The sequence below is a fragment of the Westerdykella ornata genome (genome assembly GCF_010094085.1).
Source record: "Westerdykella ornata strain CBS 379.55 unplaced genomic scaffold EI97scaffold_60, whole genome shotgun sequence".
In the NCBI taxonomy this organism is placed as follows: domain Eukaryota; kingdom Fungi; phylum Ascomycota; class Dothideomycetes; order Pleosporales; family Sporormiaceae; genus Westerdykella; species Westerdykella ornata.
Window position 1 is genome coordinate 25,781 of NW_022986910.1, and position 26,975 is coordinate 52,755.

The following is a 26,975-nucleotide window of genomic DNA, read 5'->3' on the forward strand; positions in this document are numbered from 1 at the left end:
ATCCGTGCTCGACGTGTAAGATCCGTGGTTGCCATCCAAAAGCGATAGGAGAGTAGGTTCAAAGACCGTCGTAGGTCTTACATACCTTGAGTTGCGATTCCTCAACATCCAAAGGCTGCTGGGTGTTAGCTGTGGATGGAAGACTTGAAGAGGCAGCCTGCACATACCAAGTTGGAAATCATGATCTTGGACTCACCGCTGCCAGATGCAGCGGGCCCTGTAGGGACAGCCTTGGCCTTCTGGGCTGGCTTTGTGGTCTTCTGCACACCTCCAACGGGTGCGGCAGAACCAGCGGGGCGGCCGGCACCGCTACGGCGAGTGCCACGGCCGCGACGGGTCGATGAACGACGATCCTTCATGATCTCGTCGAGGGATTGGTCGAGCTTTCCGGCAGACATGATGATGGTTGGGCGAGAGAGTTGAGCGTGTGTGGTGCTGGCGGTTGGGTGGAAGAGTGGTGTTGTTGAGGAGGCGAGGATGGCAGGATGCTGTTGTGGCAGAGAAGGCGACCAGGAGGCTTATCGCAGGACTTGGCGCAAAACGCGTCGGGCTTTCAGATGAAGCGGCGACAGTGAAGGCGAAGGTGAAGGCGGAGGGTGAAGGTGAAGGCGGGTGGCTGATGGAAACGCGCCGTTTGGCTCAAGGAGCGTGTTCGCAGAAACCAAAAACGTGTTTGTGACAAGTAAGTGGCTCTGACGCGGAGGGCGGGCGGCGCAACAGAGCAAAGGAGACGGGGCGCGTCTCTGGAGTGATGGAAATGAAAGTGGTTGGCAGCGGTGAAGATGAAGTTGGGTTTGGGTTGAAAGGGAAAGGGAGAGAGTGTGAGAGAGAAGGCGGCGGCTGGGAGGCGAAAGAGGGCAGAAACACGCACCAGCACAGCCTGGCCGGGAAACCCCCTGCAGCGGGGCCTTGGCATTCGCCGTCGCGCCTTCCCCCAAGCTCACCCCCAGAAGAACGCCGACGCTCCAGCCATTCGACGACAGTGTTGTTGTGTGAGCGCACTATTATACTAAGTATGGACTGGTGAGAGAGGGTTGGAAAGAATGGCCGTCACTCCGGTATGTCACTGCAACTTCCACTCCTCCCTCTTCGCTCCTTTGCATGGCGCTGCCCACATCATCGCTGACCCGCTCGCAGTGGCAGTTCAAGTTCTTCGACGTCACCCCAGTCAAGCTCCCCGACGACGAGAGCTCCCTCCTGTCCGAGGTATGCTGCCGCCTCTACGGCTTGCCACTCCTCTCTAACGCCTTGTAGCCCGGTACCATTACCTCCGTCGTTTCCGGTTCGGAAAGCATCTTCTTGGGTAGCGCCGATGGAGTCGTCCGCATCCTTTCGCAGGCCTTCAAGGTCGTGCGCTCCTTCCGCGCGCACGACTCTGGCGCCATCACGCATATGAAGCAGGTCCAGGGGACTGCACTGCTGGTCACTATTGCCGAAGACCTGTCCAACGAGCCCGTGCTGAAAGTGTGGGCATTGGATAAGCTGGAGAAGAAGACGGGAATGCCGCGGTGTCAGAGCACCCTGACGATCCACAATGGGCGTAAACAGTTTCCGATATCCGCCTTCGCTGCGTTGGAAGACTTATCGCAGCTGGCTGTTGGCTTTGCGAATGGCTCAGTCACGGTGGTCAGGGGCGATTTGATTCACGACCGCGGAGCACGTCAGAGGACCGTCTTCGAATCCGAGGAGCCGATAACGGGCATTGAGTTCCGAGAGGGAAACACCACCACTTTGTATATAGCGACTACTGCCCGCATCATGACGCTTGTTATATCAGGCCGCGGCCAGGGCCAGCCCGCCAAAGCTCTGGATGAGCATGGTTGCGGAGTAGGTTGCATGGCTGTGGATAAGGCGACGAGCGACGTGGTCGTTGCACGGAACGATGCCATTTACTACTACAGCCATCATGGCCGTGGCCCACCGTACTCCTATGAGGGGGAAAAGCAGATGATAACCATCTTCAAGGACTACGTCGCTATAGTGTCCCCTCCAAAGTCAAATGCCCTACCTGGCGAGACCGCCCTTAGGACCTTCGGCGTGGGTGCTGACTCTGACGTGTTCAACACCTCGACTTTCACTCTCCTTAACACCGAGCTGAGGTTTGTGGCGCATCAGGAGCAGTTGGCCTCGCAAGTCAAAGCCATCGTGTCTGAATGGGGCGACCTCTTTGTTCTGACTATGGACGGAAAGGTAAGTCGATGTTGGGATTGAGTGTTGTGCTGCAGGCTGACTTCCCAGATCTTCCGGTACCATGAGAAGCCCTTCTCTCAAAAGCTTGAGATATTGTACCAACGGAATCTCTATGTTCTCGCGATAAATCTGGCTCAGAAAGCTGGACTTGATGCGTCCCAACAAAATGTCATTCTGCGGAAATTTGGAGACTACTTATATCAGAAGCAGGATTACGATACCGCGATGCAACAGTACCTCAAAGCGATAGACAACACTGAGCCTTCACAAGTGATACGCAAGGTCGGTCAACTTGCCGTAACAATCTCGGGACATCGCTAACACAATCAGTTCCTCGACACTCAACGGATTCACAACCTGATCGAGTATCTGGAGGAACTCCATGACCATCACAAGGCGACGTCCGATCATACAACACTTCTGCTGAACTGCTACGCCAAGCTGAAAGATGTCGACAAGCTAGAGGAGTTCATCAAGTCGCCCGGAGATTTGAAATTCGATCTAGATACAGCCATATCGATGTGCCGGCAGGGCGGGTACTATGATCAGGCGGCATTTCTGGCGCGGAAGCACGGCGAGCACGAGTTGGTTGTGGATATCTTGATTGAAGACTCCAAACGGTATGCCGAAGCACTTGCGTACATTTGGCGTCTTGAGCCTGAAGAGGTCAGCCGTCACACTCTGTTGCTCCCGATGGTATACTAAAGTTTCAAAGGCGTACCGCAACCTTATGAACTATGCCACTGTACTCTTGCAGGAGTGTCCAAAAGACACCACCCAAATTTTCATCGATTACTACACCGGCGCATTTTGTCCAAAGAAAGACGCCATAGTCATCCCAAACGCCCCTGCACCGTCGGGCTTGGGAATTGGAAGCGCCGCGTCAAGTGCGGTGCAAAATCTGGCAGCGCTGCTTCCACTGCCGTACGTGAACACCAACTCGGTGACATCCCCACCTTCTGTCAGTGGCCACAAATCAGCAATGAGTCAGGCCCAGATTGTGGAGACAAACGTCGATGAGCCAGCGCCCGAGTATCAAATCCCCAAACCCCGAACAGCGTTTTCGGCTTTTGTGGACCGTCCACAGGAATTCATTGTCTTTCTAGAAGCATGCATCAAGTCGGAAAACCTCCGTGAGGATGACAAGGTCGATCTCTACACGACCCTTTTCGAAATATATCTCCAGACCGGTTCGACAAAAAAAGACGGTGAGAGGCAGGCGTGGGAAGATAAAGCCAAAAATCTCGTCCAAGGGAAGAACATCCCAATTGACACGTCCAATGTCCTCCTACTTTCACATTTGTCCAATTTCCGGGACGGCACGATTCTGGTGCGGGAACAGCAGGGCCTCCACTTTGATATCTTCCGCTCTTACACGGCGGCCGGAGATACCCAAGGTGCTATCCGAGCCCTCCGCAAGTACGGCCCCGTAGAACCAGCGCTCTATCCAGCGGGTCTCGCTTACTTCACGTCGAGCCCGGAGATCCTCGCTGAAGCTGGGGATGAGCTACACCACGTACTCAAGAAGATTGACGAAGACGGGCTCATGGCGCCCCTTCAGGTCATCCAGACGCTTAGTGCCAACGGTGTCGCCACAATGGGCATGATCAAGCAGTACCTCGCTGCGACTATCGATCGCGAGCGCCAGGAGATTGCGACGAATCGCCGCACCATCGAGACCTTCCGCGCAGACACGGAGGCAAAGAAAGCGGAGCTCGCGAACCTGGCGAGTAAACCCGTCGTCTTTCAAGCTGCGCGCTGCCGTATTTGCAGTTCCCCGCTCGAGCTTCCCGCTGTACATTTCTTGTGCAAGCACTCATTCCATCAGCGGTGTTTGAGTAATGGCGAGGATGTTGCGGACGAGAGCGTCGAGTGTCCTGTTTGCGCGCCGCAAAATCAGACGGTGAGGGCGATCCGAAGGGCGCAGGTGGAGAGCGCGGAGAGGCATGACATGTTTATGGATGCGCTGAAGAGGGCCAAAGATGGGTTTGCAGTGGTGAGTGAGTGGTTTGGAAGAGGGGTCATGGGAATACAGGGAAGGGAAGAATAGTTAATCATAATGCGCCCAATGTGGGAGTATGCCATGTTGGGGAATTCACTATTGGCCTCCAGAGCTCAAGTTGATGGGTTCATATTGGAACCAGGGCTGCTGCGAACTGAGTCCATTGATATTGGTCAGTAGATATGGATCACTACAAATCATGGCTCAGTATGTACCGACTAAGGATAATGTAAACTGCTGATGTTTTTGGGTTTGTGCTCAAGGCTTCGGAGGTTCCCATGTCTCTGAATGCAACGATGTCGGTCCGTGCACCGACGTCTTGATCCGAAACGACCTCGAAATGGGGGGGATGAGATCACAAACTCAAAGTCACAACAGCCACGCCACAAGATGCCGGATCCCGAGCTATGGCCTTGAAGCGCAGAGATGTAGTCCTCTCCGCCGTCGCCGTCTTTATCGCCTGGGGCTACCTCACCCACTGGCAGCCCGCCCTCCGCTTCCTCCCCCACGCGTTCATCGCCGGCATCGTCGCAACCCTCGCTTTACAAACATGGCTTATGTGCACGACGGCCTGGCCCAAACCGCAGCCAGCCGATGCGGAGGTAGATTATGGGCCGAAACGCCTCGCCTTCCTCGCGCCGGACAAGTGGAAGGTTGAACGGGAAGCCTTAACGAAGCGTTCGATGTATATGATGGAGCCAGTTTACCCAGCGTCCTTCGTTATATCTGACAGCATCGACGTTTTAATTGGACTTATTCTCCGCGACTTCGTCAAAGGCTGGTATGGGAACATAAGCAAGAGTCCAACGTTTGTAAACGAGGTGGACCGCGCCGTGCGGACTGCATTGGGTGATATAAGGGACCGTCTACTGGCGGTGGACATGGTAGCGACGGCCGTGTCAAAGGTCATACCTCTCATAACGGACCATCTTAGGGCGAGCTATGAGGCAGAGCGCCTGGTCCGCGGGCACAAACTCTCCCGCAATGTCACGGAATCTGAAGAGCTTGATCTGGCCATAGCTGCCAAATATAAGGGCGGACATCTACATCCGGCCGCGTCTTTGGCCTATTCGAATACCAAAACTATTCAGCAACAGCACCTACGGAGCATCGTTGCTCGACTGCTGCCAAAGATCATGCCGAGGAATATGACCACCAGCTCTGCTGTCAATGTCCTGATTAAGGAAATTCTTGCTTGCGCGGTTCTGTTCCCCGTGGTGCAGATGCTTGCAGACCCGGACACTTGGAATCAGCTGATGGAAGGCTATGTAAGGATACATCTCCATGAAGGAACAACTACTCACATCTGCAGGGACGTAAGGTGCTTGAAGAAAGAAAGTCCGTTCGCAAACTGCGTGCTGCTCTCGACGAACATGCTCCACCGTCTCCGAAACGTCCAAAAGAAGTACAATTCCCCAAGCTCAGCCCGCATGATAACGAACGTAGGTTCGAGAGGTTCATTCGAGCCATCAGGCAGACCAATACTTTGGCCGATGCACGCCGCTTCCGAAGCGAAGTCGCAATACAGTTACGAAAGGATTCAGCTGTTGAAGGCCAAGATCCTATCTATATCCGTCGCCTAGAAACCGCGAAGAAGATTCTGGACCAGAAAGTCGATTCGTTGTCAGCCGGTGGATCCGTTCGTGCCAAAGTCGCTGCGCAGGAGAGACCCAAACACAGACGGACGAGATCGAAATTTGAAAACGCTTCACTCAGGGAAGTGCTCTATGATGCCTCGGGCCTCTCTTGCTTCATGGAGTATATGGACCGGCTGAACCTGATGCGCCTTGTTCAGTTTTGGATTGTCGTAGATGGATTCCGAAATCCGCTTGAGCAGGATACGGATGAACCCCTTGAGCATATGGGCTCATTACCTGCTTGGACGGATTCCGACCGAGCAGACCTTGCACAGATTAACGAAGCGTACCTGTCGCGATCTGAGTTCAAGACATTGCAGGAAGCACGCGAAGCTGTAAAGGAGTTTCTGAAGGCAGGCCGAGCCGCGACACCACAACAGTATTTTAAAGCGAGACGGGCTCTTCTACGCGCGCAGACGGCCGTCTACGAGGAGCTGCAAGAACCCCATTTCCGTAGGTTTAAGAAATCCGACTTATACTACAAATGGCTTGCCATGGACGAAGCTGCCAATGGGGACGCAGTTCCCGACAGCACCAAAGCTGGCGCTCAGGGATCAGATACTGGTTCTGCACCTCCAGTCGGAAGGGTACCACGAACCCAATCAGGGCTACGAAACAACCTTCAACCACCAGATCTTCGCAGAGCCATCGCATCCTCGTCGGATCTAAAGAGCCAGAGCAGGGTGAACGAGTTGAACGCACCAGCACGTCGGTCGCTGGACGACAATGCGCCGAGCCGACCGCCTCTGTTCGATGACGAATACGACACCGATCCCCTGGCGAACTCTGTAACCAGCCTGGCATCAGAGCCGGAGAGATCGGGCGCGAACAATCCTAAAGTCGTGGAATCCATGCAGGCTGCACTGACGGACATCATGGGTGCAGAACCCGAAGGTTCGTTGTTCTATGAACCGAGTTTGAACTCTCCGCTTGACAGCGATTCAATGAGGGCGTCTATAGATCTGCCTCGCACCTCCTCGCCAAATCCTGCAAAGATGCAGAAGAAAGACAAAGATGTGCCCAGCATAGCATCGCTGGGCCTAGTGGGAGAACCAAAAACGCGTGGCGTTTTCGACGACGATCTCTTCGGTGAGGAGGAGAAGTTCCTCGAAGACGAATTGGAGGAGAGTAGTCCCGAGACCAATCCGGAGGAAGATGAGATACACGAAGCTGCGCCTGGTGATCTTGGTCTCGCAGAAGCTATTGACAGGCTTACCGCTGAAATTGAGCGGCTCGTGAGGCAAGAGTCTATTGTGGACTCATTGACGTCAAAGGCCGAGCTGACAAATAATGCTGCTGAATTGAGGATATTGCGAAAGTCGAAAGCTAGTTTGCAGAGAGAGATTCATCGTAAAGAGCTTCAACGGCAGCAGTATATTGTTCAAGAGAGCGATAACAGTTTGTACGGCCGTGCTACCGTCTTCATTCAGTCCATCATGGTCGGGACAGAAGCAGACGGGAGAGAGTACGCCATGTGTAAGTTGAAGGCTATCAGGAAAAGAACGTTGCTTACAGGGAAACGCAGACGTGATTGAGGTCCGACGACGTGCTGGTGACCATATGCCTGCCGCTGCATGGGTCATCACAAGACGGTACAGTGAGTTCCATGAGCTGCATAAGCGGCTCCGTGCAAAGTTCCCGCAAGTGCGCAATCTGGAGCTCCCTCGACGGCAGATGGTGCTCAAACTACAGAAGGATTTCTTGCAGAAGAGGCGTGTTGGGCTGGAGAAGTATCTGAGGGTACGTCGATACTATTCTATTCTAGAAACTGGCCCAGTGCACGCTAACATATGACAGGAACTTCTTCTCATTCCCGCAGTGTGCCGAAGTCGCGAGCTGCGAGCCTTCCTCTCACAACAAGCCATTTCACCTATCGACACTGGCAAACCCGAAACCGCCGATCGTGACTTTGTAACGCGCATCTACAATTCCGTGGCGGACGGCATGGAAGAGTTCCTTGGCAACATTCCCGTGCTCGATCAACTCTCAGTGGCAGGGCAGAATCTCATCTCCGCAGCAACGAACCAGCTCGCGGCGAACGGAGCTGCTGGCTCAGCCGCAGGTGGTGCTTCAGCACTAATCGGAGTGCCTGAACCCGCTTCAGACGCTGACGCGGAAGCGGAGCTTCTTGCGTTCGAAAACAAGGAGCTGGAGCCTTTCGTGAAGCCTATATGCGATCTTTTCCTTGAGACCTTTGAGCTCAACCGCGAGAACAACTGGCTCCGCGGACGAGCTGTAGTCGTAGTGCTCCATCAACTCCTGGGCGGGACCATTGAGCGCAAAGTCCGCGACAGCTTTGCGTCGTTAACTTCGGAAGATAGCATCGCGAGATACATAGACACGCTCAAAGATAGCGTTTGGCCGAACGGCAAACTGAAGCAGTCTGTCGAAAGGACGCAGGCGGATCGCGACAAGAGCAGGAAGGAGGCGGGTATGGTGCTCGCGACGCTGATTCCTGAGTTGGCCGCGAGTGTTGTCGGGAGGAGCAACGCGCAAGCGGCGAGTCGGAGGTTGCTTGCTACGTTCAATAATTCGAGACTTAAGTGAGTGACTGTTTTACGATGGAGTCTTTGCTCGGTTTCGCTGACTTGTGCGCAGTACTCATCTTGTGTTTACACTGCTGGATGAGGTGATTCAGATTCTGTTTCCGGATGTTATGGTTAGATGAGACATGGACGTATGACAAAGCATTAGCGGCGTTTCCTTTCCCTTTACTTTGAGGAAGAATGCATTGGGATGGAGTTGTTGCATGATCGAGGCATATTTCAGTTCTAAAACATACACAGGGTGAACTATTGTTGCTTTGCTCACGAAACGACCTGGCTTGGAGGACTACCAGTCTCGACCAACCCGCTGGCCCACGCTAGCCTTCAACACATATAGGCAATATGTGATCAGGTAGGCTATACACACTTAATGCGTGTTTCAGAATTGTTATCTTCCGTCCTAGAATAGTGGAGAATTGCTGATTTTAACGAAGATTTCTCCTCTTAGGAACCTTGGATTCTGAATCACTTTGACATCCAGGATCAAGATAACCACCCGTTTTACTCCTCACCTGTTTCAAATTCGCACCATAGGGGAATGGCACTACTGCAGGGCATGGATACCGCTCCGCTTCCGTTCCGCTATTAGCAAAATGCGGGGTAAGCTCCAAACGGGCAAATGAGAGGCCTAACAGTGCAGTTCGTCTTCCTCCCAATTCGCTGACTCGATCCTACACTCGACCTCGGAGTAACCAGCAAACTCCTCCAGAAGCACAGAAAGACCAGGGTCCAGCCGTGCAAGAGCTGAATACCGAGGATGGACGTGTTATCCTTCAACAATCTGCCACTGGTCGCTGGACGGAGCTTGGGACGAAAGGTCCTTTTTACTGATCCTGCGGACGACGCTCCATCAGCGCGGCTTTGGATATAGGTGATAGCCTGGACACTCCTCCCTCTTTTCCCTGCCATCCACTTATTGGTAGCAAGCGTTAGAACTATGGCTCGTAAGCATTCCACTTCAAACCCTCACAAGTCACTTTTCATAGACACTTTCTAACCATTCACCAGTGCCCATCATCGTCGGTGCCGCAGCTGGCACCGCAGCCGGCACCGCAGCCATAGCCGCCTACCTCAACGCCAAGTTCCACATTCTCCATGACCTCAGGAATCCACGTGCCGGGCTCGCCCCGAGCAAGGAAATCGTCGACTACCTCACCGGCCGCGTCATGGCGAAGCGGGTGCTGTTGTTTCACGTTCTGGAAGACCACGCGTTGCACCACCGTCCGGACCACCCCTTTCTGATCTTCGAAGGCCAGACCTGGACGTACCGGCAGTTTTACGATTGCATAATCCAAGTTGCGAATTGGCTTATGAAAGATATGGGCGTCGATTCGGGCGAGATGGTGGCCATTGATGGTGGAAATAGCCCAGAGTATTATATGCTTTGGTTCGCCCTGGATGCGATAGGTGCAAAGATTAGCTTCTTGAACTGGAATCTGACGGGAGCTGGTTTGGTGCACTGTGTCAAGGTATCCATATCCTCCAATCGTCTCGCGGAATATCCACATCTGACATTGGAATCGGTATAGCTCTGCGAGAGCCGCTTCGTCATCGCCGACACCGACGTCCGCAACAACCTCGAGCCCTGCCGCGAAGAGCTCGAAGGCCTCTCCATCCAAATCCAATACTACTCCCCCTCCTTCTTCGCCTCCCTCACAGACACCACTCCCATCCCGCCAGCCCGCTACGAAGACATCACCATCGACTCCGTCCGCTCCCTCCTCTACACCTCAGGCACCACGGGCCTCCCCAAAGGCGTCATCTTCACCACCGGCCGCGAACTCGTGACGGGCTACTCGTCCGCCAAATACCTCCAACTGACCCCCAACGACCGCATGTACACATGCATGCCGCTGTACCACGGCGCGGCCCACGGCCTCTGCACCTCGCCCTGCATCCACGCCGGCGCCACCATCGTCCTAGGCCGCAGATTCTCGCACAAGACCTTCTGGCCCGAGGTCGCCCGGTCGCGCGCAACCATCATCCAGTACGTCGGCGAGCTGTGCCGGTACCTGCTCAACGGGCCGGCCAACGAGCACGAGCGCAGCCACTGCGTCCAGATGGCCTGGGGCAACGGCATGAGACCCGATGTGTGGGAGCCGTTCCGCGAGCGCTTCCGCATCCCCGTCATCAATGAGCTGTATGCCGCTACGGATGGCCTGGGCGCCACGTTCAACAAGAATTATGGGCCGTTTACAGCGAATTGTATTGGGCTGCGGGGCCTGATTTGGCACTGGCGGTACGGCAATGAGGAGGTGCGCGTTAAGATGGATGTGGATACCGAGGATATCGTACGGGATGGGGATGGGTTTGCTATTCGGTGCGGGGTGGATGAGCCCGGGCAGGTGCTGCATCGATTGGATCCGAAGTTGCTGGATTCGGTACCGGGGTATTATAAGAATGAGAAGGCGACGTTGGATAGGCGGATTGCGGATGTGTTTGAGAAGGGGGATCTGTGAGTGACTATCTTCTCCTACTCCTTTTCTCTTCTTCAAGTGCGGGTCGCCCCTCCTCCCCTCTCTATATTCCCCACTGCCCTGTGTTGATTGTATCCCCTTTTTCAATTTTTCGACTCTTCCTCTCTCGCACCACCAGTCTAATACATTCCCAGCTGGTTCAAATCCGGCGACATGCACCGCGTAGACGCCGACGGGCGCGTCTTCTTCGCCGACCGCCTGGGCGACACCTTCCGCTGGAAGAGCGAAAACGTCTCGACCAACGAGGTCGCCGATGCGCTGGGCCGATTCCCCCAAATCGCCGAGCCAAACGTCTACGGCGTGCTGGTTCCCGGGTACGACGGCCGCGCGGGCGCCGCCAGCATCGTGCTCGCCGACGGCGTCACGCTCGAGACGTTTGATACCAAGGCGCTGGCGCGGTACGTGAGGGACGTGTTGCCGGGGTATGCGGTGCCGCTGTTTTTGAGGGTGACGCCGGCGTTGGAGTATACGGGGACGTTGAAGATGCAGAAGGGGAGGTTGAAGAGGGAGGGCGTGGATTTGGAGAAGGTGGGGAATGGGGATGTGTTTTTTTGGTTGCCGCCGGGGAGTGATCGGTATGTGCCGTATGAGAGGAAGGATTGGGAGGCGTTGAAGAATAGGAGCGTGAGGTTGACCTAGGGGGATACGGATGATGATGCGGCGAGATGAGGTGGTCTCCTGAATTAGGCATTATCATGAGTAGAAATCGATATGGTTCACAACAGGAGCCTGCGTATAACGCCACTCGAAAGAAACCTTGGACTGTGGAGCGGAATTTCGAACACGACTAATCCCACAATCAGCAGTTCACCAAGTTCAAGGTCAACCCACGGATTTGAACTACCAAAGACCATACCATTACGCGTGCTATACGATCTCAAACTCATAATAGACATAAGCAGAGTACTCCTGATCGCCCAAATGGCCGGTACCCTGCAGTTCCGTAGACAGAGCCTGATCGTCCTTCTTGATGCGGCCTTTGCTGTCGCGGCCAAATGCATTGCCGCCAAGGTAGGAGTAATTTGCGTCCAGGTTGGTTTTTGCCTTTTTGGCTTGTTTGGATGTAGTCTGGTATGGTCAGCTTGGCAGCTCACCAAAACGAAACCAAATGTGCGAAGGAAACCGAGATGGAGATACTCACCTGTACCAGAGCACACACAAAATCCAGCGGCAGCCCGTATCTCAGGACCGTCTCGACAAATACCCTTAAAGCAAGCACGTGAATCCAAATCATGGCGCCCTCACTCCACCCTGTCTGTGCCAACCGCAGCGCATCCCCCCACAGCTTCCTCTCCTCCTTCTCCAACCTCCCTACCTCCCTCGCCTCCTCTTCCTTCCCGCCCTCCTTGTACTTGTACTCCCTCGGCGTCCATCTCTTTTCCCTAGCCTTGTGCACGAATTCCGCCGAATGCTTCTTAAACACTACGAGAGAGAAGAGGGTGAATTCGTCGTCATCGGCTATCTGCGTGGCGGAGCGAGGGACAACCATGGGCGCTAGCGTTTCATAGGTTTTGTAGAAGTCTCTGACGGCGGAGTTGGGGATGGCGATGAGGATTGTGTCGAGGTATTCGGAGTCTTGGATTATTTGTGAGGGCTGCACTATTGACGTGAGGGATCTGGTGGCGAGGTTGCCGCTGGGGAGATGTTAGGTCATGAGGAGGTGAGGGTTTTGGGGAGGGAGGCGCACGTCTGGCGGCGTTGCGAGGCTGCTAGGTTGGTTTTGACTTGGTTGTATTGGTTGACTTTGGCTTTGACGTCGTTGTCGATGCCTGCGATCTCCTATGATTATCTCGGTCAGCTTCGCAATGTTCAGAGAGATTCTATACATGTGTCCAACCTTCTGCAATGAATCAATCAAGTCTGCTATCGGCTTATCCGCCCGATACTTGACTTTATTCCACTGGAAATTCCTGAGATACTGCTCCACCGGCTCTTTGCCTACATCAGCGTGTCTCCAGGACCAACACCACGGATCTCACACATACTATCATTTATTGTCTTCTGCTGCCGCACCCTGTCGTCATCCCCATCCAAGAGACTTCTCAAGCTATCCCCCACCTTGCCCACGACGCCCTCACACGTTGTATGCAGCTTCGCCAAATCATCCGCCTGTTGCACTAACGCATCTAGCGTTCCGATCTTGAACGTTGGAATCGTGAATGGGTAGGTTGTACCGACGTCGTCGGCGATTGTGCTTCTCAGCGCATTGAGTGCGTCTTCGGTGTGGTGGGACGGGGTGATGGACGTTGGCAGCGAGACGAGGATATACCGCGGAGCCTTGGACATAGTGCCGGCTTGCCTCTAGGTGGTATATAAGGGTAATAGGATGGGTGATGAGGTCTCAGACGCAGTGCGGAGGTTAGCCGTGTTTGATGTTGTGGGATGGACTATACTGTGTACGTCCATCAATTGATACACCCGGCCTGAGCTCTTTGTGCACGGACCTTCGGGCTGCAGCTCTCCTCTGCCGTCATTGGTCTTGTGCTTTCCCGCCGGAGACGATCGATGTCATACCTAGGTACGCCGGGCCTCAAGACACCATACCACGTCTCGACTTCACCATTGCTTTCCCTTTTCTCCTCCTTTATCCCAATCCTCCCACAATGGCTACGAAAAGGAGCGTCGCTGCCTTGAGACCAGCTCTCAGTGGTCTCAGAGCTCCTCAGATTCGTCCACCATGCCTCGCGCAAAGATGCACGGCTTCGTCGCCGTTGAGACCTTGCGGGGTTGCGCTATTCCGGCATTCTCCAGTACGATATGCGTCCTCCGAGGCGCAACCTGAGAAATTCGGCAAGACGGGACTATATGACTTACATGCTTCACATGGAGCTAAGTTTGTGCCGTTCGGAGGTTACCAGATGCCGGTACAATACAGCGATCTGGGCATTGGAGAGTCACATAATTGGACACGAGAGAAGGCGAGCTTGTTCGACGTTGGACATATGTACGTGCTCGATCATCATATCCAGTATATCTGGAAACATGAAACTAACCCAATTGCTACACAGGGTCCAGCATGAATTCTCGGGGCCCGGTGCGCAGGCCTTCTTGGAAACCCTGACCCCTTCCTCCCTCTCCTCCCTCAACGAGTACACCTCCACCCTCTCCGCCCTCCTCCACAGAGAAACCGGCGGCATCGTCGATGATACTATAATAACCCGTCTCCCGGGAAAGTTCTACGTCGTCACCAACGCCGGCTGCCGCGAAAAGGATCTGGCCTACCTAAAATCGGAGCTTGAAGACTGGGGGAAGAACCACCCAGACCAGCCCGTCGAATGGAAAGTCCTAGATAACCAGGGTCTGATTGCTCTGCAGGGCCCCCTAGCCGCAGACATCCTCTCACGAGTCCTGGACGAGGAACACGCAAAAGAGCTCGAGACGCTGTATTTCGGACAGTCCACCCACGCCACTATCAAAGGCACTGATACCGAAGTTCTCGTCAGCAGAGGCGGTTACACAGGCGAAGACGGCTTCGAAATCAGCATCCCACCCTATGCCACGGAAGCAGTCACCGCCTTTCTCCTCGACTCGGCGAAGGATGAGCTCAGACTCGCTGGGCTGGGCGCGAGAGATTCCTTGCGCTTGGAGGCGGGTATGTGCCTGTACGGCCACGATTTAGACGACACCACGACACCAGTAGAAGCCGGGCTCTCCTGGATCATAGGCAAAGACAGGCGCGCCAAGGGCGGCTTCCACGGCGACTCGGTCATACTGCAGCAGCTGAAGAAGAAATCCGAAGGAGGCGGTGTCTCCCGCCGTCGGGTAGGCTTCATTGTCGAGGGTGCACCCGCACGAGAAGGTGCGAAGATTCTGGATCCGGAATCTGGCGAGGAGATCGGTGTCATTACATCTGGGTGTCCGTCGCCGACCCTGAAGAAGAATATCTCGATGGGATATATCAAGGATGGAATGCATAAGAGTGGCACGGAGGTGCAGGTCGTGGTTCGGGGTAAAAAGAGGAAAGCGACGGTTAGTAAGATGCCGTTTGTGCCGAGTAAATATTTTCGGCCGGCGCCGGGCGCGAACGAGTGATGGGAGAGGAGTGTAAGATTTCACTGGGATGTTATGACCGACAAGAATTGAAGCACGCATTAGTATTCAACATATCGCAAGCAATGGATATGCGTGAAGGATAACGTGTTCAACCTAGCTTTACACAGCGTGACGGACAGACGTATTTAGGCGGGATAATCGGCGGTTGCATCATTAACCACAATCCGGTGGTGCCTTTGCGGATAGGATGGCTGATCAGCATTTAGAATGTTGACTGAGATTCGAAGTGTCACTCCACATACGATCTTCTCCCATGTACCCTTCCTAACGATTTTATGGCTTACATGTGCCTACAAGAACATATATGAACTGCCGCGAGTGGGCGGGCATTCGAAAGGTTTCGAACTGTGGCAAGGAGGCCAACCTGCGCATCCCTCATTGCTGATTGCTCACTCCTTCGGTTATCATTCCACAAGCAAATCACCAACCACTGTTGCCCAATTCCGATGCCGTCAATAGTCCCCCGTTTTTGACTGGACTCTTAGGCTGGAAGACGAATGCACGTTATGGCGAAGCATGCGGGCAAAAACATAACGGGTGGTTTATTGGACTATCGTGTTTACAGTGGCACGTTATGGCCAGCTGAAGGCCGTATTGGCATAGCGAGTCCTAAGTACTTTGTGGATTCCTTCATAATCCGGGCTGGAGCGTCCTGAGGAGGCATAGCTGGCATGATGAGATGGTGGTCTCAGCCCGGGCGGTTAGGCAGAGACTTCCTGAAGCCACTTCGACGCCACCGAGTAGGGCTGATGAGTAAATCAATACTCTTGCATTCTCGCGAATTCATCAGAAAATCGACAGATAAGCCATTCGCATTGCCGAGCGGGGAGAGTGTGATTTTCGCTTCTCGGTCAAGGACCGTCGGCCGGCTTTTGCCGCGCCTCGATGGCTATATCAAAGGGATATTATGAATATAGGCATCGAATGAAACTCTGTTCTAGCGCAGGACTACGGTCTTGGAAATATAATGGTCCCGTACATGGCGAGCTGATGAACCACTGTCGCGGCTGTTGACGCCGCCAGAGAGTCGTGAACGACGCGGTTGACAGGTGATGTGCGCAAGGAAGTTTTTCTTCTGTGGTATTTTCGTCGGGTCGTTCGTACTTGCGTCAACGAAGGAGAACCGTACCTCAGGTCCCTCAAGCTTAGAAGGTGCTTATTTGCTACGACGAACTTGTTGCCTCGAAGATGGATGTTCGTCAAGCATTCTCATTGGCTGTCGATAGTACCTCGATCCGAGCAACGAAGGCGAGTCAAGCGAGAGCCCATGGCAGTGGAGAGCATTACTGGACAAGTTTGGAGATAGGGACTGGAGACTTTGTGCCTTTTTATTTAAACCATTTGCAGTGTGACGTTGGACGGGCCGTACCAGGAGGATTATTCGACGGGATTGCCGGTACCTGAGATGCGGCCAGAAGCGCCCGCACTTCACTGCCCCAGTCTCCGTATTCCCATTGGCGCATACGCCCCGCCACATTTCCCAACGTCTACCCAACGGCGTGTCTCCATCCACACCCAGAGAGAGACAGGATCGCGCGTACTGGCTACCTCCATATACGAGAGACAGTGGTCTCTGGCAAGTCACCGGCGATGACGAGGGTGGCCCCGTGCCTGGACGCTCTGTCCCCTGGTGGTCTCCAAAGCAGCCGTCCAGTACCTGCTGCGGATCACGTTTATTGCCATCTGCGCATGTTCCAGTCACGTCCTAGACAGGAGGATTCTGCATATCCCCATCAGCAGAGAATTCGCCATTGTGGGGTCGTATCCCCTAGGTGGCTTGAGCTGAGCGCGGTATCGATCGCTTCCCAGTGGCAATGATGGGGCGTAGTCCCGAGTAGATATATACATCTGTGCTTGTCCTCGCCCGTGCTTCCTCCTCGAGTGATGCTTCCCCCGCAGTCACATCCCGGCGTCGATTGAAGTGTCATCTTGGTACTTCCTACCTGTCATCATGCGGTTCCCACCACCAGAGGTTCGGAAGACATGGCCCAAGCCGAACTACGTCGACCCCGTCGAGCGAGGCCCCGGATTGATGATCGTGGAGTTGACGCTGTTACCTATAGCGGTGATATGTGTGGCACTCAGGTTGTGGGTGCGGATAGGATGGCTGCACAAGAGTTGGTGGGACGACTGGCTCATGGTTGTTGCTGTGGTGAGTTCCCAGCCGCCAGTGCTTCACTGCCAACTGGAAAACTAATGAACCAGATATTCTCTGCTGGAACGACTGCGCTCGTGATCATGGCCACACAGATGTATGGCTGGAATGTCCACGTCTGGGACCTGCAGATCCACCAGATGGAGACGGGCAGAAAGGTGAGGAACAGTGCCGACACCCCTATGTCACTGCCATGCTAATCCTGCTAGGCTTCAATGGCCGGCCAAACACTATTTGTGCTTGCTTCCAGCTTTGTCAAAATGTCCATCCTCACGTCGTATTTCCGCATCGCGCCCGAAAAATCCTTGTTCCGCAAGCTCGTATGGGCCACTTTCGCTCTCGTCTTCGCTGCCTTCATCGTCTTCCTCATCGCACTATGGGTACAATGCATGTACGTTTGTCCTATTCGGTTGTTGCTGTTCATACGTTGACATTCACAGTCCCATTAGCAGCTATTGGAAACTGCTGGCCGACCACCGCGACTGCATTCCCGAAGGTCCGCCACTCGTAGTCCAGAGCACCCTCAACGTCGTGACAGACTTCATGATCTACGCCTTACCGATCCCGACACTGATCAGTCTCTCGCTTCCTTGGAGCCAACGTATCGGCCTTATGATCCTATTTGGTGTGGGTGGCGTCATCGTCGTTGCAGGGAGCTTCCGAGCATACTGGATCCACTTCGTCCTCTTCAGAACCTACGACGTCACCTGGGAAGGGTTCCAGATTTGGGTTTGGACCGCTGTCGAAACCAATGTGGGAGTCATCTGTGGATGTATTCCTGCATTGAAGCCACTCCTCTTTCCCTCTCGCGCCCGAACTCAAGGATCAAGTAACCGTTCAAAGCCGTACGGCAGCGGACACAGCCGACAGAGAGAGAAGATCCGCCTACCTGATGACCCCGAAAATATGGAGCTGGACACCCGGGTGTTGACGTCGCAGGATCAGAGCATAGCGACTGGGGGTGTTCCAAGCGAACGACCGATGAGTGGCAGAACTGACAAGAGTCGATTCGATGTCGACGTTGAACATCAGAAATCGTTCATGTATTAGCCTTTTAATGGTTCTCTTTTTTTCTTTCCTTCCGAGCGGCAGCTGTGTTCGGGGATCACACTTGCGATTCCGGCGTGTTGCTTCAGGTGATTCAGCTTGGGAGGCGTTTTCGTGTCCCATCACCCACTCTTCGTACGACCAACGAATTCTTTTACTTCCATGTCCTTGAGCAGATATCCAGGCAGGAATCCAGGGAATCAACAATTAAAACGATATGTGAAACGAATGCTGGCCCAAGATGAACTTCGGTGACTATGCAACGTGAGCCGTGGATCGGGCAGGAAGCACCCCTTCCATGGACATTAGCTGCTTCCTTTATGTGCAAATTCTCCAAATTCGCGACACCTTTGTCCTCCTCCGCTTCTCATATGTTCTCTGTCACTTCTCCCGTTCCTTGCATCGGATCTATCGTAGTCTCTTACCCCTCATCATCTCTGTCCAACAGCTTTTTGGCAGCACTGTCGTGAAAACGATTTTGAGCAGCATTTCTATCGCTCAGGCGCTTAAAGTCAATCAACTGTAAATGGCGATAGAGATCTCCTATGATGTCAGTCACGTTTCTCCATCTCGCTCGTCTTCGGTCCATCCTCTTGGCAAGTCTATTCGCCAGCGCACGTTCGACGCCCCGACCTCTCTCTTGAGTCTTTTTGACGTCGTGGCAATGGTGAGCTGGCGACCAGTGCCGGCTCCGTATTTGTGCACGACGTCGCAAGCATGAAGGACCGCAAGCAATTGAATCATGAGGGAGGGCTATCTCCATGTCGCACATACTATGTTACGCATATCGACATTGACAGGACTCCTTGACACGACGCAATGCGGAGCAATGTTTCGACTTGTATCGAAAACCAGGAACCACCCACCATGACGGTTGCGAAGGATGCCCAAAACGTGGCGCTGGGGGCTAGGGCTGAAAACAGAAACCTCGGCACCGTGGTTCCGGACGCTGCCATGCAATCCTATGGCTCATGCAGAATGACATCCACCGCCAGTTGTTCACCGCATCCACGCCAAAGTTCCCCAAAAGAGCTGTTGTCGATAGCACTGCCTCCAGCCACCCAGCAAAGATATGTCGTGGACTCCAGCAGGACAAGTTTGTCGCTTTTCGGTTTCAGACGAAGAGTTGGTTGGATTATTATACCAACGCTGTAATTATTCCGGTCCCCTAGGGGACGCACTGTCGAAATATCTCGAAGCACTGTTCATTTTTAGGACCAGCCCTGCATCAGATTCCATGCCAGAACGTCATGGTCGTTAATCTGATCCTCCGCAATCCGACCCGCTCCCCTGCTTTTCCATAACCGGTCTTCCCTTCCGTCGGCTCCTCGCCTGATCCAGCAGTGAAGCCTGCCTGGATGGCGTTGAGGCGGCAACCAGCCTGGGCCGCTAGTCGTCACAACTTCGACTCGAGTGCCAACGCACCGTGCAGCTGCTGGCCATAACTGAGCAAAAGGAAGATGGGACGATGCCCTGGTTGATGTTGCATACAATAATAAAGGCGCGAGGTACCTCGCAGAAGCTCGTCGCTTCAGATTGAACGTGTTACCATGTTACGACCTGCATTCATGACGAATTTCTTCACACTGTGGTGTCTCCAACTCACGCTTTTTTCATTGACAGCAGAAGCATGGCCGAGGCGACCACCAAGGCCACCTGTGTGCATTGTTGGAGCTGGACCAGCGGGTTTGACAGCAGCAAGTAAACTGGAAGCGAGAGGAATCAAAGCCGTTATATTCGACAAGCAGCCGGAACTCGGCGGCAAATGCCAGTCCTATTACGACGAACAGTGAGTTCCACAGCGTCAAAATCCTGGCGCCTGACACTTTGGCGCGCCGAACGCGCGCGGCTGGATGTTCTGCTGACCACCCTCCTAGAGGAATTTTCCACCCCATGGGCGCAGCCTTCTACTCTAATGGAACGTACACCGAAACGCTGAAAGTCCTCAATACCGCCGGTGTTCCTTCGGAAGAGTTCCGCTTGGCTGGAGATAGAGAGCAGTTCCGGTTCAACTATACGACCGGTGAAATTGAGCCTGTTCCTCCGCTAGACCTGGCATTCGTGGCACAGATGGCAGGAGAGATTCCGCGATATATTCAGACATGGTACAAAGTGTTTGCACCATTGAGTGCACCTGGTTATAAGGTACGTTGTGGATGTGAAACAAGTTGGAAATGTTGCGAATCAGTACTGATCTGGGAGCAGAAAGGCGTTCCCGACGAGCTCAGCGTGCCCGGCGTACAGTGGTTCAAAGCCAATAACTTTACAGCGCTCCCACGATTGCTTGTTAATCCACTGGCATTGTATGGCTACGGAGATGTAAACGTAGTCCCAGCTGTGAGTGTAGATCCCTGCTGCTCCAACGTGCATGAAGCACGCATGCATATACTTACACGTGACCAGTTGTACGTACTCCAGTACATGACACCTGACATCCTTACTGGCTTCATCGGACAGCACCACGTGTATTACACAGATTTCCACAAGGTGTGGGTGGAATGGTCGAAGAAGAAGCTCTGCAAGACACCTATCAAACTGGGCCACGAGATTCGTTGCATCGACCGCACTGGCAAATACCCGGTCCTGAAGTATACGAAGCCTCACGGAAACTTTTACAAGTGGGGTACACAAGAGTGCGCTGCTCTGATCATGGCATTTCCGCCAACGGTCGACAACCTTGAACGGGCCGGGCTTGATCTGACTGAGGAAGAACACGACGTATTCAAGGACGTTGCCATACATAATTACTTCTCATCAGCGGTCGAGCTAGCCCTACCCTTTGGCGTCTCCTACATCGCCAAAGCCGAAAACGCATCCGTGCCGCCTCCAAACGAAGGCGAACCCGTAGCTGTCCTCCGCCTCTCGGAACGCAGCAACGTCTCCGTAGCCTGGTCCTGGGGCCCGGACAACGAGTACGTGCCGGAGAAACCCACACGAAGTCTACTCCAAACGACTTTATCAAGAATCAACAAAGACCCTCGAGACATAAGCGCGCAAGCCGAACCCCTCTGTCCTGCGGACATCCGCGCATTCCGGAAGTGGGATTATTTCCCGCATTTCGGCACCGAGGCCCTTCGCAATGATGCATACGCCAGGTTGCATAAGCTGCAGGGCTGCAGCAAGACCTTCTGGGCCAGTGGTCTCCAGGGTATGGAGACTGTGGAGTGGGCGATTCGCGCTGGGCAGGACGTCGTCGACTCGTACCTGTTTAAACAGGGCAAGTTTGCTCCGTGAGGTGACAGCGTGAAATTTCGGGGCAAAAAGGAAAAAGCATTTGTAGACGTACATATCTGAAAAAGGAGGATATCTGATTTCTTCGGTTGGCCCGGTCTGGGAACGTCGGCAGTTTGCGCTAATGATTGTAGTATAGATAGATGATTCCCCGCCTTCGATGCGCGCGCGTCACGAGTTATGTCTCTCTTTTTGAGTTACGAAGGCACGACATACGGATGACGAGTTTTAATGATAATAGATTTGGGAGTGTTTAGATAGTTATGAGCTGATATGTAGTTTGAACAATGTTTATGCTTGTTGTATATCCACATTTACTTTTATATATGTGCCCCTAAAACTCTTCCGCTCATATGCATACATGTTTGACCTTATTAAGAAACGACCACTTCTTTATTTGACTTATCTCATGCTAGTATTGTTGTCAGTCACAGTTGTTACCTCATGTTTATCACTTTGTAGTCGTAAAAAAGACCGTACGTTTTTGGTGCGGGTCACCCGAAGGAGAGGTCTACTAAAAGGATTTCTAGCGGCAGAAATCGATATATTGAAAACAGTCATCTTATTTCTACTGGACCGACCGAGGTTATAATACTATTTGCTCGTAAGGTCGATGAACCGATATCGATGAAGAGCATTCACATTTCTACCTATCTACTAACGTAACCTGAGTTGACTCTGGCAGTGCCTGGGTGGACTTCAGGTCATTCCAGCTTTCATTCGTGCGAGCGGTTCATTAGCGAGTTGTCCCGCGTAGTCAAGGTAAACCTGGAAACGCCTCAACATCTCCGTTTCTGTATGAATCCAGATCAAATGAGAGGGGCGTGTTGATTCTCTTGTTAACATTTGCAGTAATACTTATGCGTTGAGTTGCTTCATCTGTAAAGGATTGACAATTGCTATAGCAGTTGCATCTACTCTCACTGCTTCTTCCCATCTTTAAACTTTGAATGTGGGTACACAGCTATTGGACAATATTAGAGTAACTCGCTCTGGTGCTGTTTGATCGCACGAGTGGAGTTTCCAGTACAACGAAGCTCACTTGGTGCTGGTTATTCAGCAATTTTACATCCGTCGAATATGGTAGATGCTTTTGACTTTACCATTTTACTGATTGACCTAGTACTGAATATACGTTTCTCTTGATTTCTCTCGACTGTTCAATAATGGAAATGATATCCTTCCCGAATAATGGGCTAGGATTACGGCAATGTTTATCGTATCCTTTACTAATGCTGATAAGTCAAAGTCAAAGATCTAATATCCATAGCTTTGCTTCTAAATATGAGCTCTCCATTATAAACCCATTTCCATCTCTATACCTGGGAATGATATGCATCGATGCTACTCGCTACCAAGTAGACTAATCCTAAAATAAAATCTCTATATTAAATCCTCTTATTCTACATACAATGCAATTAGAAACAATCTAGAATATACATTACGACCCGACCTTACACCTGGGCATGGCAGCCAGAATCACGTGACGTGACTGGTGGTTCACATGTTCTGGTGTCGAGCTGGAATAAGGGAGACGTCACCAGCCACGAGTCTCACAACACTGTTGCCTCAACACCAAGACAGCCTATATTTAACCATCTTCGTGGCTAATCGACTTCTGCCATGGAGACTCTCAAAAGATCTTTTGCGAACGATGTACGGTGATCCCATGCCAGCCCTCAAGGATTGACTACGACCCAACTACCATGACGACTCCCGCCAACCGTTACATTCGCGAGGTCCTACATTCTGTAGAGGCGCCACCGGCAATACCAGTCCGTTATTTCTATACATCGCCGCTCGCGATCGATGACCCCTTGTCACCTCTCCCGCCTCCAGCGACTGCAGCCTCATCGGCACGTAGGCATCCACCGCGACCGTTCTCCGAATATGACAACGATGCCATCGAGAAGTCGTGGCTGGAGTTGCGCAAGAAGATTCTGAAACACAATGAGGAGGTTGGGGAAAAGGCATCGTCTACCGGAACTCCGCCTGACGTCTTCGACCCGGCGATCGCGCGTTTGAAGAGAAAGCGAGGAGAGTCAGCATCTGGCAAAGATATCCCTGGAGCTACACAAGTCAGAGATATAACTCCAACCGGGTCTGTCGGTAAAGGAGGAGAGTATTCTCGATCAGCCGAAGTCCTGCGTGACAGCCGCTTCAGTTCCGGTGCAAGGTTACAAGGCAGCTGCTCGTCCCCGTTGCGGCGTCGGGAAGATTCTGTGGAGCGATCGCCAGTGATGTCTCCTACCATCACCGGTACACCATTCATTCGGGCGCCTTCCCGTAGGGATGTAAATTATGCACGGAGGGATGGATCGATCGATGCTACCAGACGGCCAACTACGCACGAGACGGATAGCTATAATTGGGATGATGATACAGGATCTGCGTCACATTTCCATAAAGACAAGGGGTCGTCTCGCCCAGCTTCAATCCCTAAGACATTCCTCTCTGTTAAGGTGCCCGTGGGAGTCTCCCGACTGCATCATGTTGTAATGGACGCTCAGTCGTTTCGCATGGAACCGATATACTGGTCTCCTGTCAATGACATTGCGGAAGTTGTGCGCGGGTCATGGTTCTATAAGGACACGATGCTCCCTGTAGAAGTGGGTGTTGTGTTGAACTAGTTGTCTTGTTCTACCTGACTCTTGTTGCAGGTACATGTTGCCAACATGCTTGAGGTCGGATATCTGGATCTACAGCCTTGGACACAGACATGGAAAGACGAGTTGGACAGCGCGGTTGAGGCTGGTGCGGCGGGAGAGATGAAGATTCTTCACAAGCTGTGGCCGCAAAAGTCCAAAAAGAAACCCGAGAGCCGACCAGTTTCTTCAGCACAGATGCAGACGGGGCTGGTCCAAAACACGCTACCTGAGGAAGAAGTTGATCCAGAGACAGAGCGCCGAGAAATTGTGGAAAATGCCTGCGACCTTATTGATATCTCTACCGGGCCTGATGGGCCCGACAACAAAGCGTCTGGGGACAGAAATTACAGTCACGATGGGCGGAAGAGGCTTTACCGTGACGCTGGCGTTATCTATGCAAATGAAAAGGAGGCCTACCTGCTTCGGCCGTCTTTACAACCTTCGGATTACTACGGCCGAAGGCCGCTGGCTAACTACATCCGTAAAGGGAGGTCAATAGGAATCCGCGTGGTGAGAGGTTTTGACCAAGCCTTGTGGGATGAATTACATCCGAGCAAGAAGACGACCACCGCAATGAAAGCCAGGGAAGGTGTTTCTTCCGCCCAAGCAGGGATACCACCACAGTCACGTCAAAAGCTGGATCTCGAGCTGGCTTTGTCTGAGCGACCGCAAGTCACTGATCTCGTACTGGTTATTCATGGTATCGGCCAGAAGCTATCGGAACGAATCGAGACCTTTCATTTCACCCATGCAATCAACGCCTTCAGACGCGATGTTAACGTCGAGCTCGGTGCTGCCGACGTCAAACGCCATCTCCGACAAGATGCAGGGGGCATTATGGTCCTCCCGGTATGTACATTCGCGGTGATGTTTGCTCGCTCAGCTGACAGCAGAAGGTTAACTGGCGTCAACGCGTAAGCTTAGAAGACGAAGCTAGCGGTCTCGAAGCAGAGGAGGATCCTTCTATCAATCAATTCACACTAAAAGATATCACTCCCGACAGTTTACCGTCTGTACGTGGCATCATTAGTGATGTCATGTTGGATGTTCCATACTATCTATCACCGACCCACAACAGGAAAATGGTCGCAGCGTGTATCAATGAAGCCAACCGCATCTACCGGCTATGGTGTCTCAACAACCCAGGCTTTTCCAATTGGGGACGTGTCCACCTCATAGCCCATAGCCTTGGTTCAGTTATGGCAGTAGATATACTCAGTCAACAGCCAAGCTATGTCCCGCCTCATTTTGGAGAGCCATCATATCCAGAAGAAGATATACCACGCGACCATTTCATCTTCAACACTACCAATCTCTTCGTCTGTGGCAGTCCAGTAGGGTTCTTTCTTCTGCTCAAGAAAGCCGCTCTCCTTCCCAGACGCGACAGAGAAAAACCAGGAGCGGACTCGTACGCCACACCCGGCGTAGCTGGCGAGCAAGGAACATACGGATGCATCCCTGTCGACAACGTTTACAACATCATTAACCCGTATGACCCCGTAGCGTACCGCCTCAACGCCGCTGTTGATGTCTCATACTCCGAGTCGTTGAAGCATGCCATCATACCCAGTGCTAACGGCTCCTGGCTTGCTTTTTCGAACCCCTTTCGCAAAGCCGACACAGTACATGCGTCCCATCCCAGAGCCTCTGTCGCACGCTTGCCTTCGAATGTCGAACTCGAAACGCATGATTTCACGAGAGAAGAGATTGCGGAGAAGAGGGCCTATCTGCTCAATGATAATGGTCAGATCGACTACTTTCTCAAATATGGCGGCGGGCCGCTGGAGATCCAATATCTTACTATGCTGGGAGCGCATAGCAGTTATTGGGTAAGCAGAGACTTTGTTAGAATGATTGTAGTTGAAGTGGGGCGGGCGCCTGGGAAGGCAGGGACGGTGTTGGCTATGAGGGCGCAGAAGAAGAAGGCCGCAGTTATGTAGGGGGGAGGGGAGTTGTGTTTTCTGAGGCATCAGTGGGCATACTATCGCAACGTACAATCGGGAATAGAATGCGATACTATATTCCACGACGCAGCTGGGGTGCCTGGATTTGCCATTGATAGAACGAGGCATTGTCGCATAATGCTCGGTATAGAGTCGTGTTTTGGATGTTTTATCGTCTTTTTCGTACATCCTTCCCGCAGAAATTCAACAAGAATTTATGCCTCAAAATGCGCATGCACAAGTAGCAGTTTGTTCCTGCTACACTAGGACTCCGCTGTAAATAATACCAATCGACATCCGGTACACACTGAAAGTCCATAGACTAGGCCGGGGTCCAGTTTATATAAACGTTTATTTGCTATTAATAAAACGTGTTAGAAACATATTTATCACTTTACTATATTAGAAACCTACATAAATACAGGGGTAACGTGTTTCATAAGCGAGCGCCCTACCCAAGCGAGCGCCCCAGCATACACTGCCAAAGCGCATGTACAGCAACAACACATAATGTCTCAACAACACCGAGCTCAGAGAACCTATACTGAAGGTGACATGCAGCTTGCTATCTCTGATATCCAAAAAAATCAAATCAAAAGCCTTCGGCATACTGAAACAATCTACACTGTTCCTCGAAGGATGATACAATGGCGACATGCTGGAATGTGCTCTCGATGCGACTGCAAGCCAAACTCAAAGCGCCTGACAAAACTAGAAGAGGAGGTGATTGTAGAACATATACTTGATGAGAGTTTATATGGTGTGCCAGTATCGAAGGCAGATGTACGAGATATGGCCGACAGACTGCTAAGAGAGCGTGGTGGGAAGCCTACTGGCAAGAACTGGGTTGATAACTTTATCAAGCACATACCTGAGCTGCGAACACGATGAAGCTGTCCGTACGATTGCCAGCGAGCTACCTGCGAGGATCCAGTGGTTATCCGGCCTTGGTTCACTCTTGTTCAGTCGATGAAGGTGAAATATGGTATTGTAGATGAGGACATCTACAACTTCGATGAATCTGGCTTCCTAATAGGCAAGATATC

At 52.7% G+C, this 26,975-nt stretch overlaps 8 protein-coding genes across 8 annotated transcripts; 7 read left to right on the forward strand and 1 right to left on the reverse strand.

The window, feature by feature from the left end:
* Window positions 1-967: 967 nt before the first annotated feature.
* Window positions 968-4,432, forward strand: EI97DRAFT_437889 (vacuolar protein sorting-associated protein 11). Its single transcript, XM_033799432.1, has 6 exons — window positions 968-1,058; window positions 1,138-1,206; window positions 1,255-2,190; window positions 2,239-2,472; window positions 2,521-2,856; window positions 2,906-4,432. Exons 1-6 carry the CDS (start codon window positions 1,044-1,046, stop codon window positions 4,238-4,240), a joined length of 2,925 nt encoding a protein of 974 aa, XP_033648951.1. The 5' UTR covers window positions 968-1,043; the 3' UTR covers window positions 4,241-4,432.
* A 167-nt stretch (window positions 4,433-4,599) lies between these two features.
* Window positions 4,600-8,497, forward strand: EI97DRAFT_387970 (intermediate filament protein-like protein; the record flags this gene model as incomplete). The annotated part of the gene is made up of 5 exons (XM_033796154.1): window positions 4,600-5,460; window positions 5,505-7,305; window positions 7,355-7,569; window positions 7,627-8,372; window positions 8,428-8,497. 5 exons carry the CDS (start codon window positions 4,600-4,602, stop codon window positions 8,495-8,497), a joined length of 3,693 nt encoding a protein of 1,230 aa, XP_033648952.1.
* Window positions 8,498-9,312: 815 nt separating this feature from the next.
* On the forward strand, window positions 9,313-11,541 carry EI97DRAFT_471232 (long-chain fatty acid transporter-like protein; the record flags this gene model as incomplete). Its single annotated transcript, XM_033801823.1, has 4 exons — window positions 9,313-9,319; window positions 9,384-9,844; window positions 9,905-10,830; window positions 10,987-11,541. The coding sequence occupies 4 exons, from the start codon at window positions 9,313-9,315 to the stop codon at window positions 11,489-11,491; spliced, it is 1,899 nt and encodes a 632-aa protein (XP_033648953.1). The 3' UTR covers window positions 11,492-11,541.
* Window positions 11,542-11,719: 178 nt separating this feature from the next.
* Window positions 11,720-13,138, reverse strand: EI97DRAFT_462871 (vacuolar ATP synthase subunit C; the record flags this gene model as incomplete). Its single annotated transcript, XM_033801312.1, has 5 exons — window positions 11,720-11,920; window positions 11,994-12,486; window positions 12,540-12,631; window positions 12,690-12,784; window positions 12,838-13,138. 5 exons carry the CDS (start codon window positions 13,136-13,138, stop codon window positions 11,720-11,722), a joined length of 1,182 nt encoding a protein of 393 aa, XP_033648954.1.
* A 235-nt stretch (window positions 13,139-13,373) lies between these two features.
* On the forward strand, window positions 13,374-15,185 carry EI97DRAFT_497267 (glycine cleavage system T protein). Its single transcript, XM_033802504.1, has 2 exons — window positions 13,374-13,796; window positions 13,861-15,185. The coding sequence occupies exons 1-2, from the start codon at window positions 13,456-13,458 to the stop codon at window positions 14,882-14,884; spliced, it is 1,365 nt and encodes a 454-aa protein (XP_033648955.1). The 5' UTR covers window positions 13,374-13,455; the 3' UTR covers window positions 14,885-15,185.
* A 1,422-nt stretch (window positions 15,186-16,607) lies between these two features.
* Window positions 16,608-18,333, forward strand: EI97DRAFT_408255 (uncharacterized protein). The gene is made up of 4 exons (XM_033796638.1): window positions 16,608-17,057; window positions 17,111-17,218; window positions 17,270-17,451; window positions 17,501-18,333. The coding sequence occupies exons 1-4, from the start codon at window positions 16,857-16,859 to the stop codon at window positions 18,108-18,110; spliced, it is 1,101 nt and encodes a 366-aa protein (XP_033648956.1). The 5' UTR covers window positions 16,608-16,856; the 3' UTR covers window positions 18,111-18,333.
* Window positions 18,334-19,468: 1,135 nt separating this feature from the next.
* On the forward strand, window positions 19,469-21,438 carry EI97DRAFT_284454 (FAD/NAD(P)-binding domain-containing protein). Its single transcript, XM_033794392.1, has 4 exons — window positions 19,469-19,896; window positions 19,985-20,252; window positions 20,313-20,444; window positions 20,511-21,438. The coding sequence occupies exons 1-4, from the start codon at window positions 19,658-19,660 to the stop codon at window positions 21,339-21,341; spliced, it is 1,470 nt and encodes a 489-aa protein (XP_033648957.1). The 5' UTR covers window positions 19,469-19,657; the 3' UTR covers window positions 21,342-21,438.
* Window positions 21,439-22,879: 1,441 nt separating this feature from the next.
* EI97DRAFT_437898 (uncharacterized protein) lies at window positions 22,880-26,231 on the forward strand. The gene is made up of 3 exons (XM_033799433.1): window positions 22,880-23,947; window positions 23,999-24,835; window positions 24,883-26,231. Exons 1-3 carry the CDS (start codon window positions 23,045-23,047, stop codon window positions 25,924-25,926), a joined length of 2,784 nt encoding a protein of 927 aa, XP_033648958.1. The 5' UTR covers window positions 22,880-23,044; the 3' UTR covers window positions 25,927-26,231.
* Window positions 26,232-26,975: the final 744 nt, after the last annotated feature.

Coding starts and splice junctions, on each gene's coding strand:
- EI97DRAFT_497267 (XM_033802504.1), top strand. CDS start 13,456: ATGGCTACGAAAAGGAGCGTCGCTGCCTTGAGACCAGCTCTCAGTGGT. Junction 13,797..13,860: donor TTGTTCGACGTTGGACATAT/GTACGTGCTCGA, acceptor ATTGCTACACAG/GGTCCAGCATGAATTCTCGG.
- EI97DRAFT_437889 (XM_033799432.1), top strand. Junction 1,207..1,254: donor AGAGCTCCCTCCTGTCCGAG/GTATGCTGCCGC, acceptor AACGCCTTGTAG/CCCGGTACCATTACCTCCGT. Junction 2,857..2,905: donor GGCGTCTTGAGCCTGAAGAG/GTCAGCCGTCAC, acceptor AAAGTTTCAAAG/GCGTACCGCAACCTTATGAA.
- EI97DRAFT_284454 (XM_033794392.1), top strand. CDS start 19,658: ATGTTACGACCTGCATTCATGACGAATTTCTTCACACTGTGGTGTCTC. Junction 19,897..19,984: donor CAGTCCTATTACGACGAACA/GTGAGTTCCACA, acceptor CCACCCTCCTAG/AGGAATTTTCCACCCCATGG. Junction 20,253..20,312: donor TGAGTGCACCTGGTTATAAG/GTACGTTGTGGA, acceptor ATCTGGGAGCAG/AAAGGCGTTCCCGACGAGCT.
- EI97DRAFT_408255 (XM_033796638.1), top strand. CDS start 16,857: ATGCGGTTCCCACCACCAGAGGTTCGGAAGACATGGCCCAAGCCGAAC. Junction 17,219..17,269: donor AGATGGAGACGGGCAGAAAG/GTGAGGAACAGT, acceptor TAATCCTGCTAG/GCTTCAATGGCCGGCCAAAC. Junction 17,452..17,500: donor GCACTATGGGTACAATGCAT/GTACGTTTGTCC, acceptor TGACATTCACAG/TCCCATTAGCAGCTATTGGA.
- EI97DRAFT_437898 (XM_033799433.1), top strand. CDS start 23,045: ATGACGACTCCCGCCAACCGTTACATTCGCGAGGTCCTACATTCTGTA. Junction 23,948..23,998: donor ACACGATGCTCCCTGTAGAA/GTGGGTGTTGTG, acceptor CTCTTGTTGCAG/GTACATGTTGCCAACATGCT. Junction 24,836..24,882: donor GGGGCATTATGGTCCTCCCG/GTATGTACATTC, acceptor TGACAGCAGAAG/GTTAACTGGCGTCAACGCGT.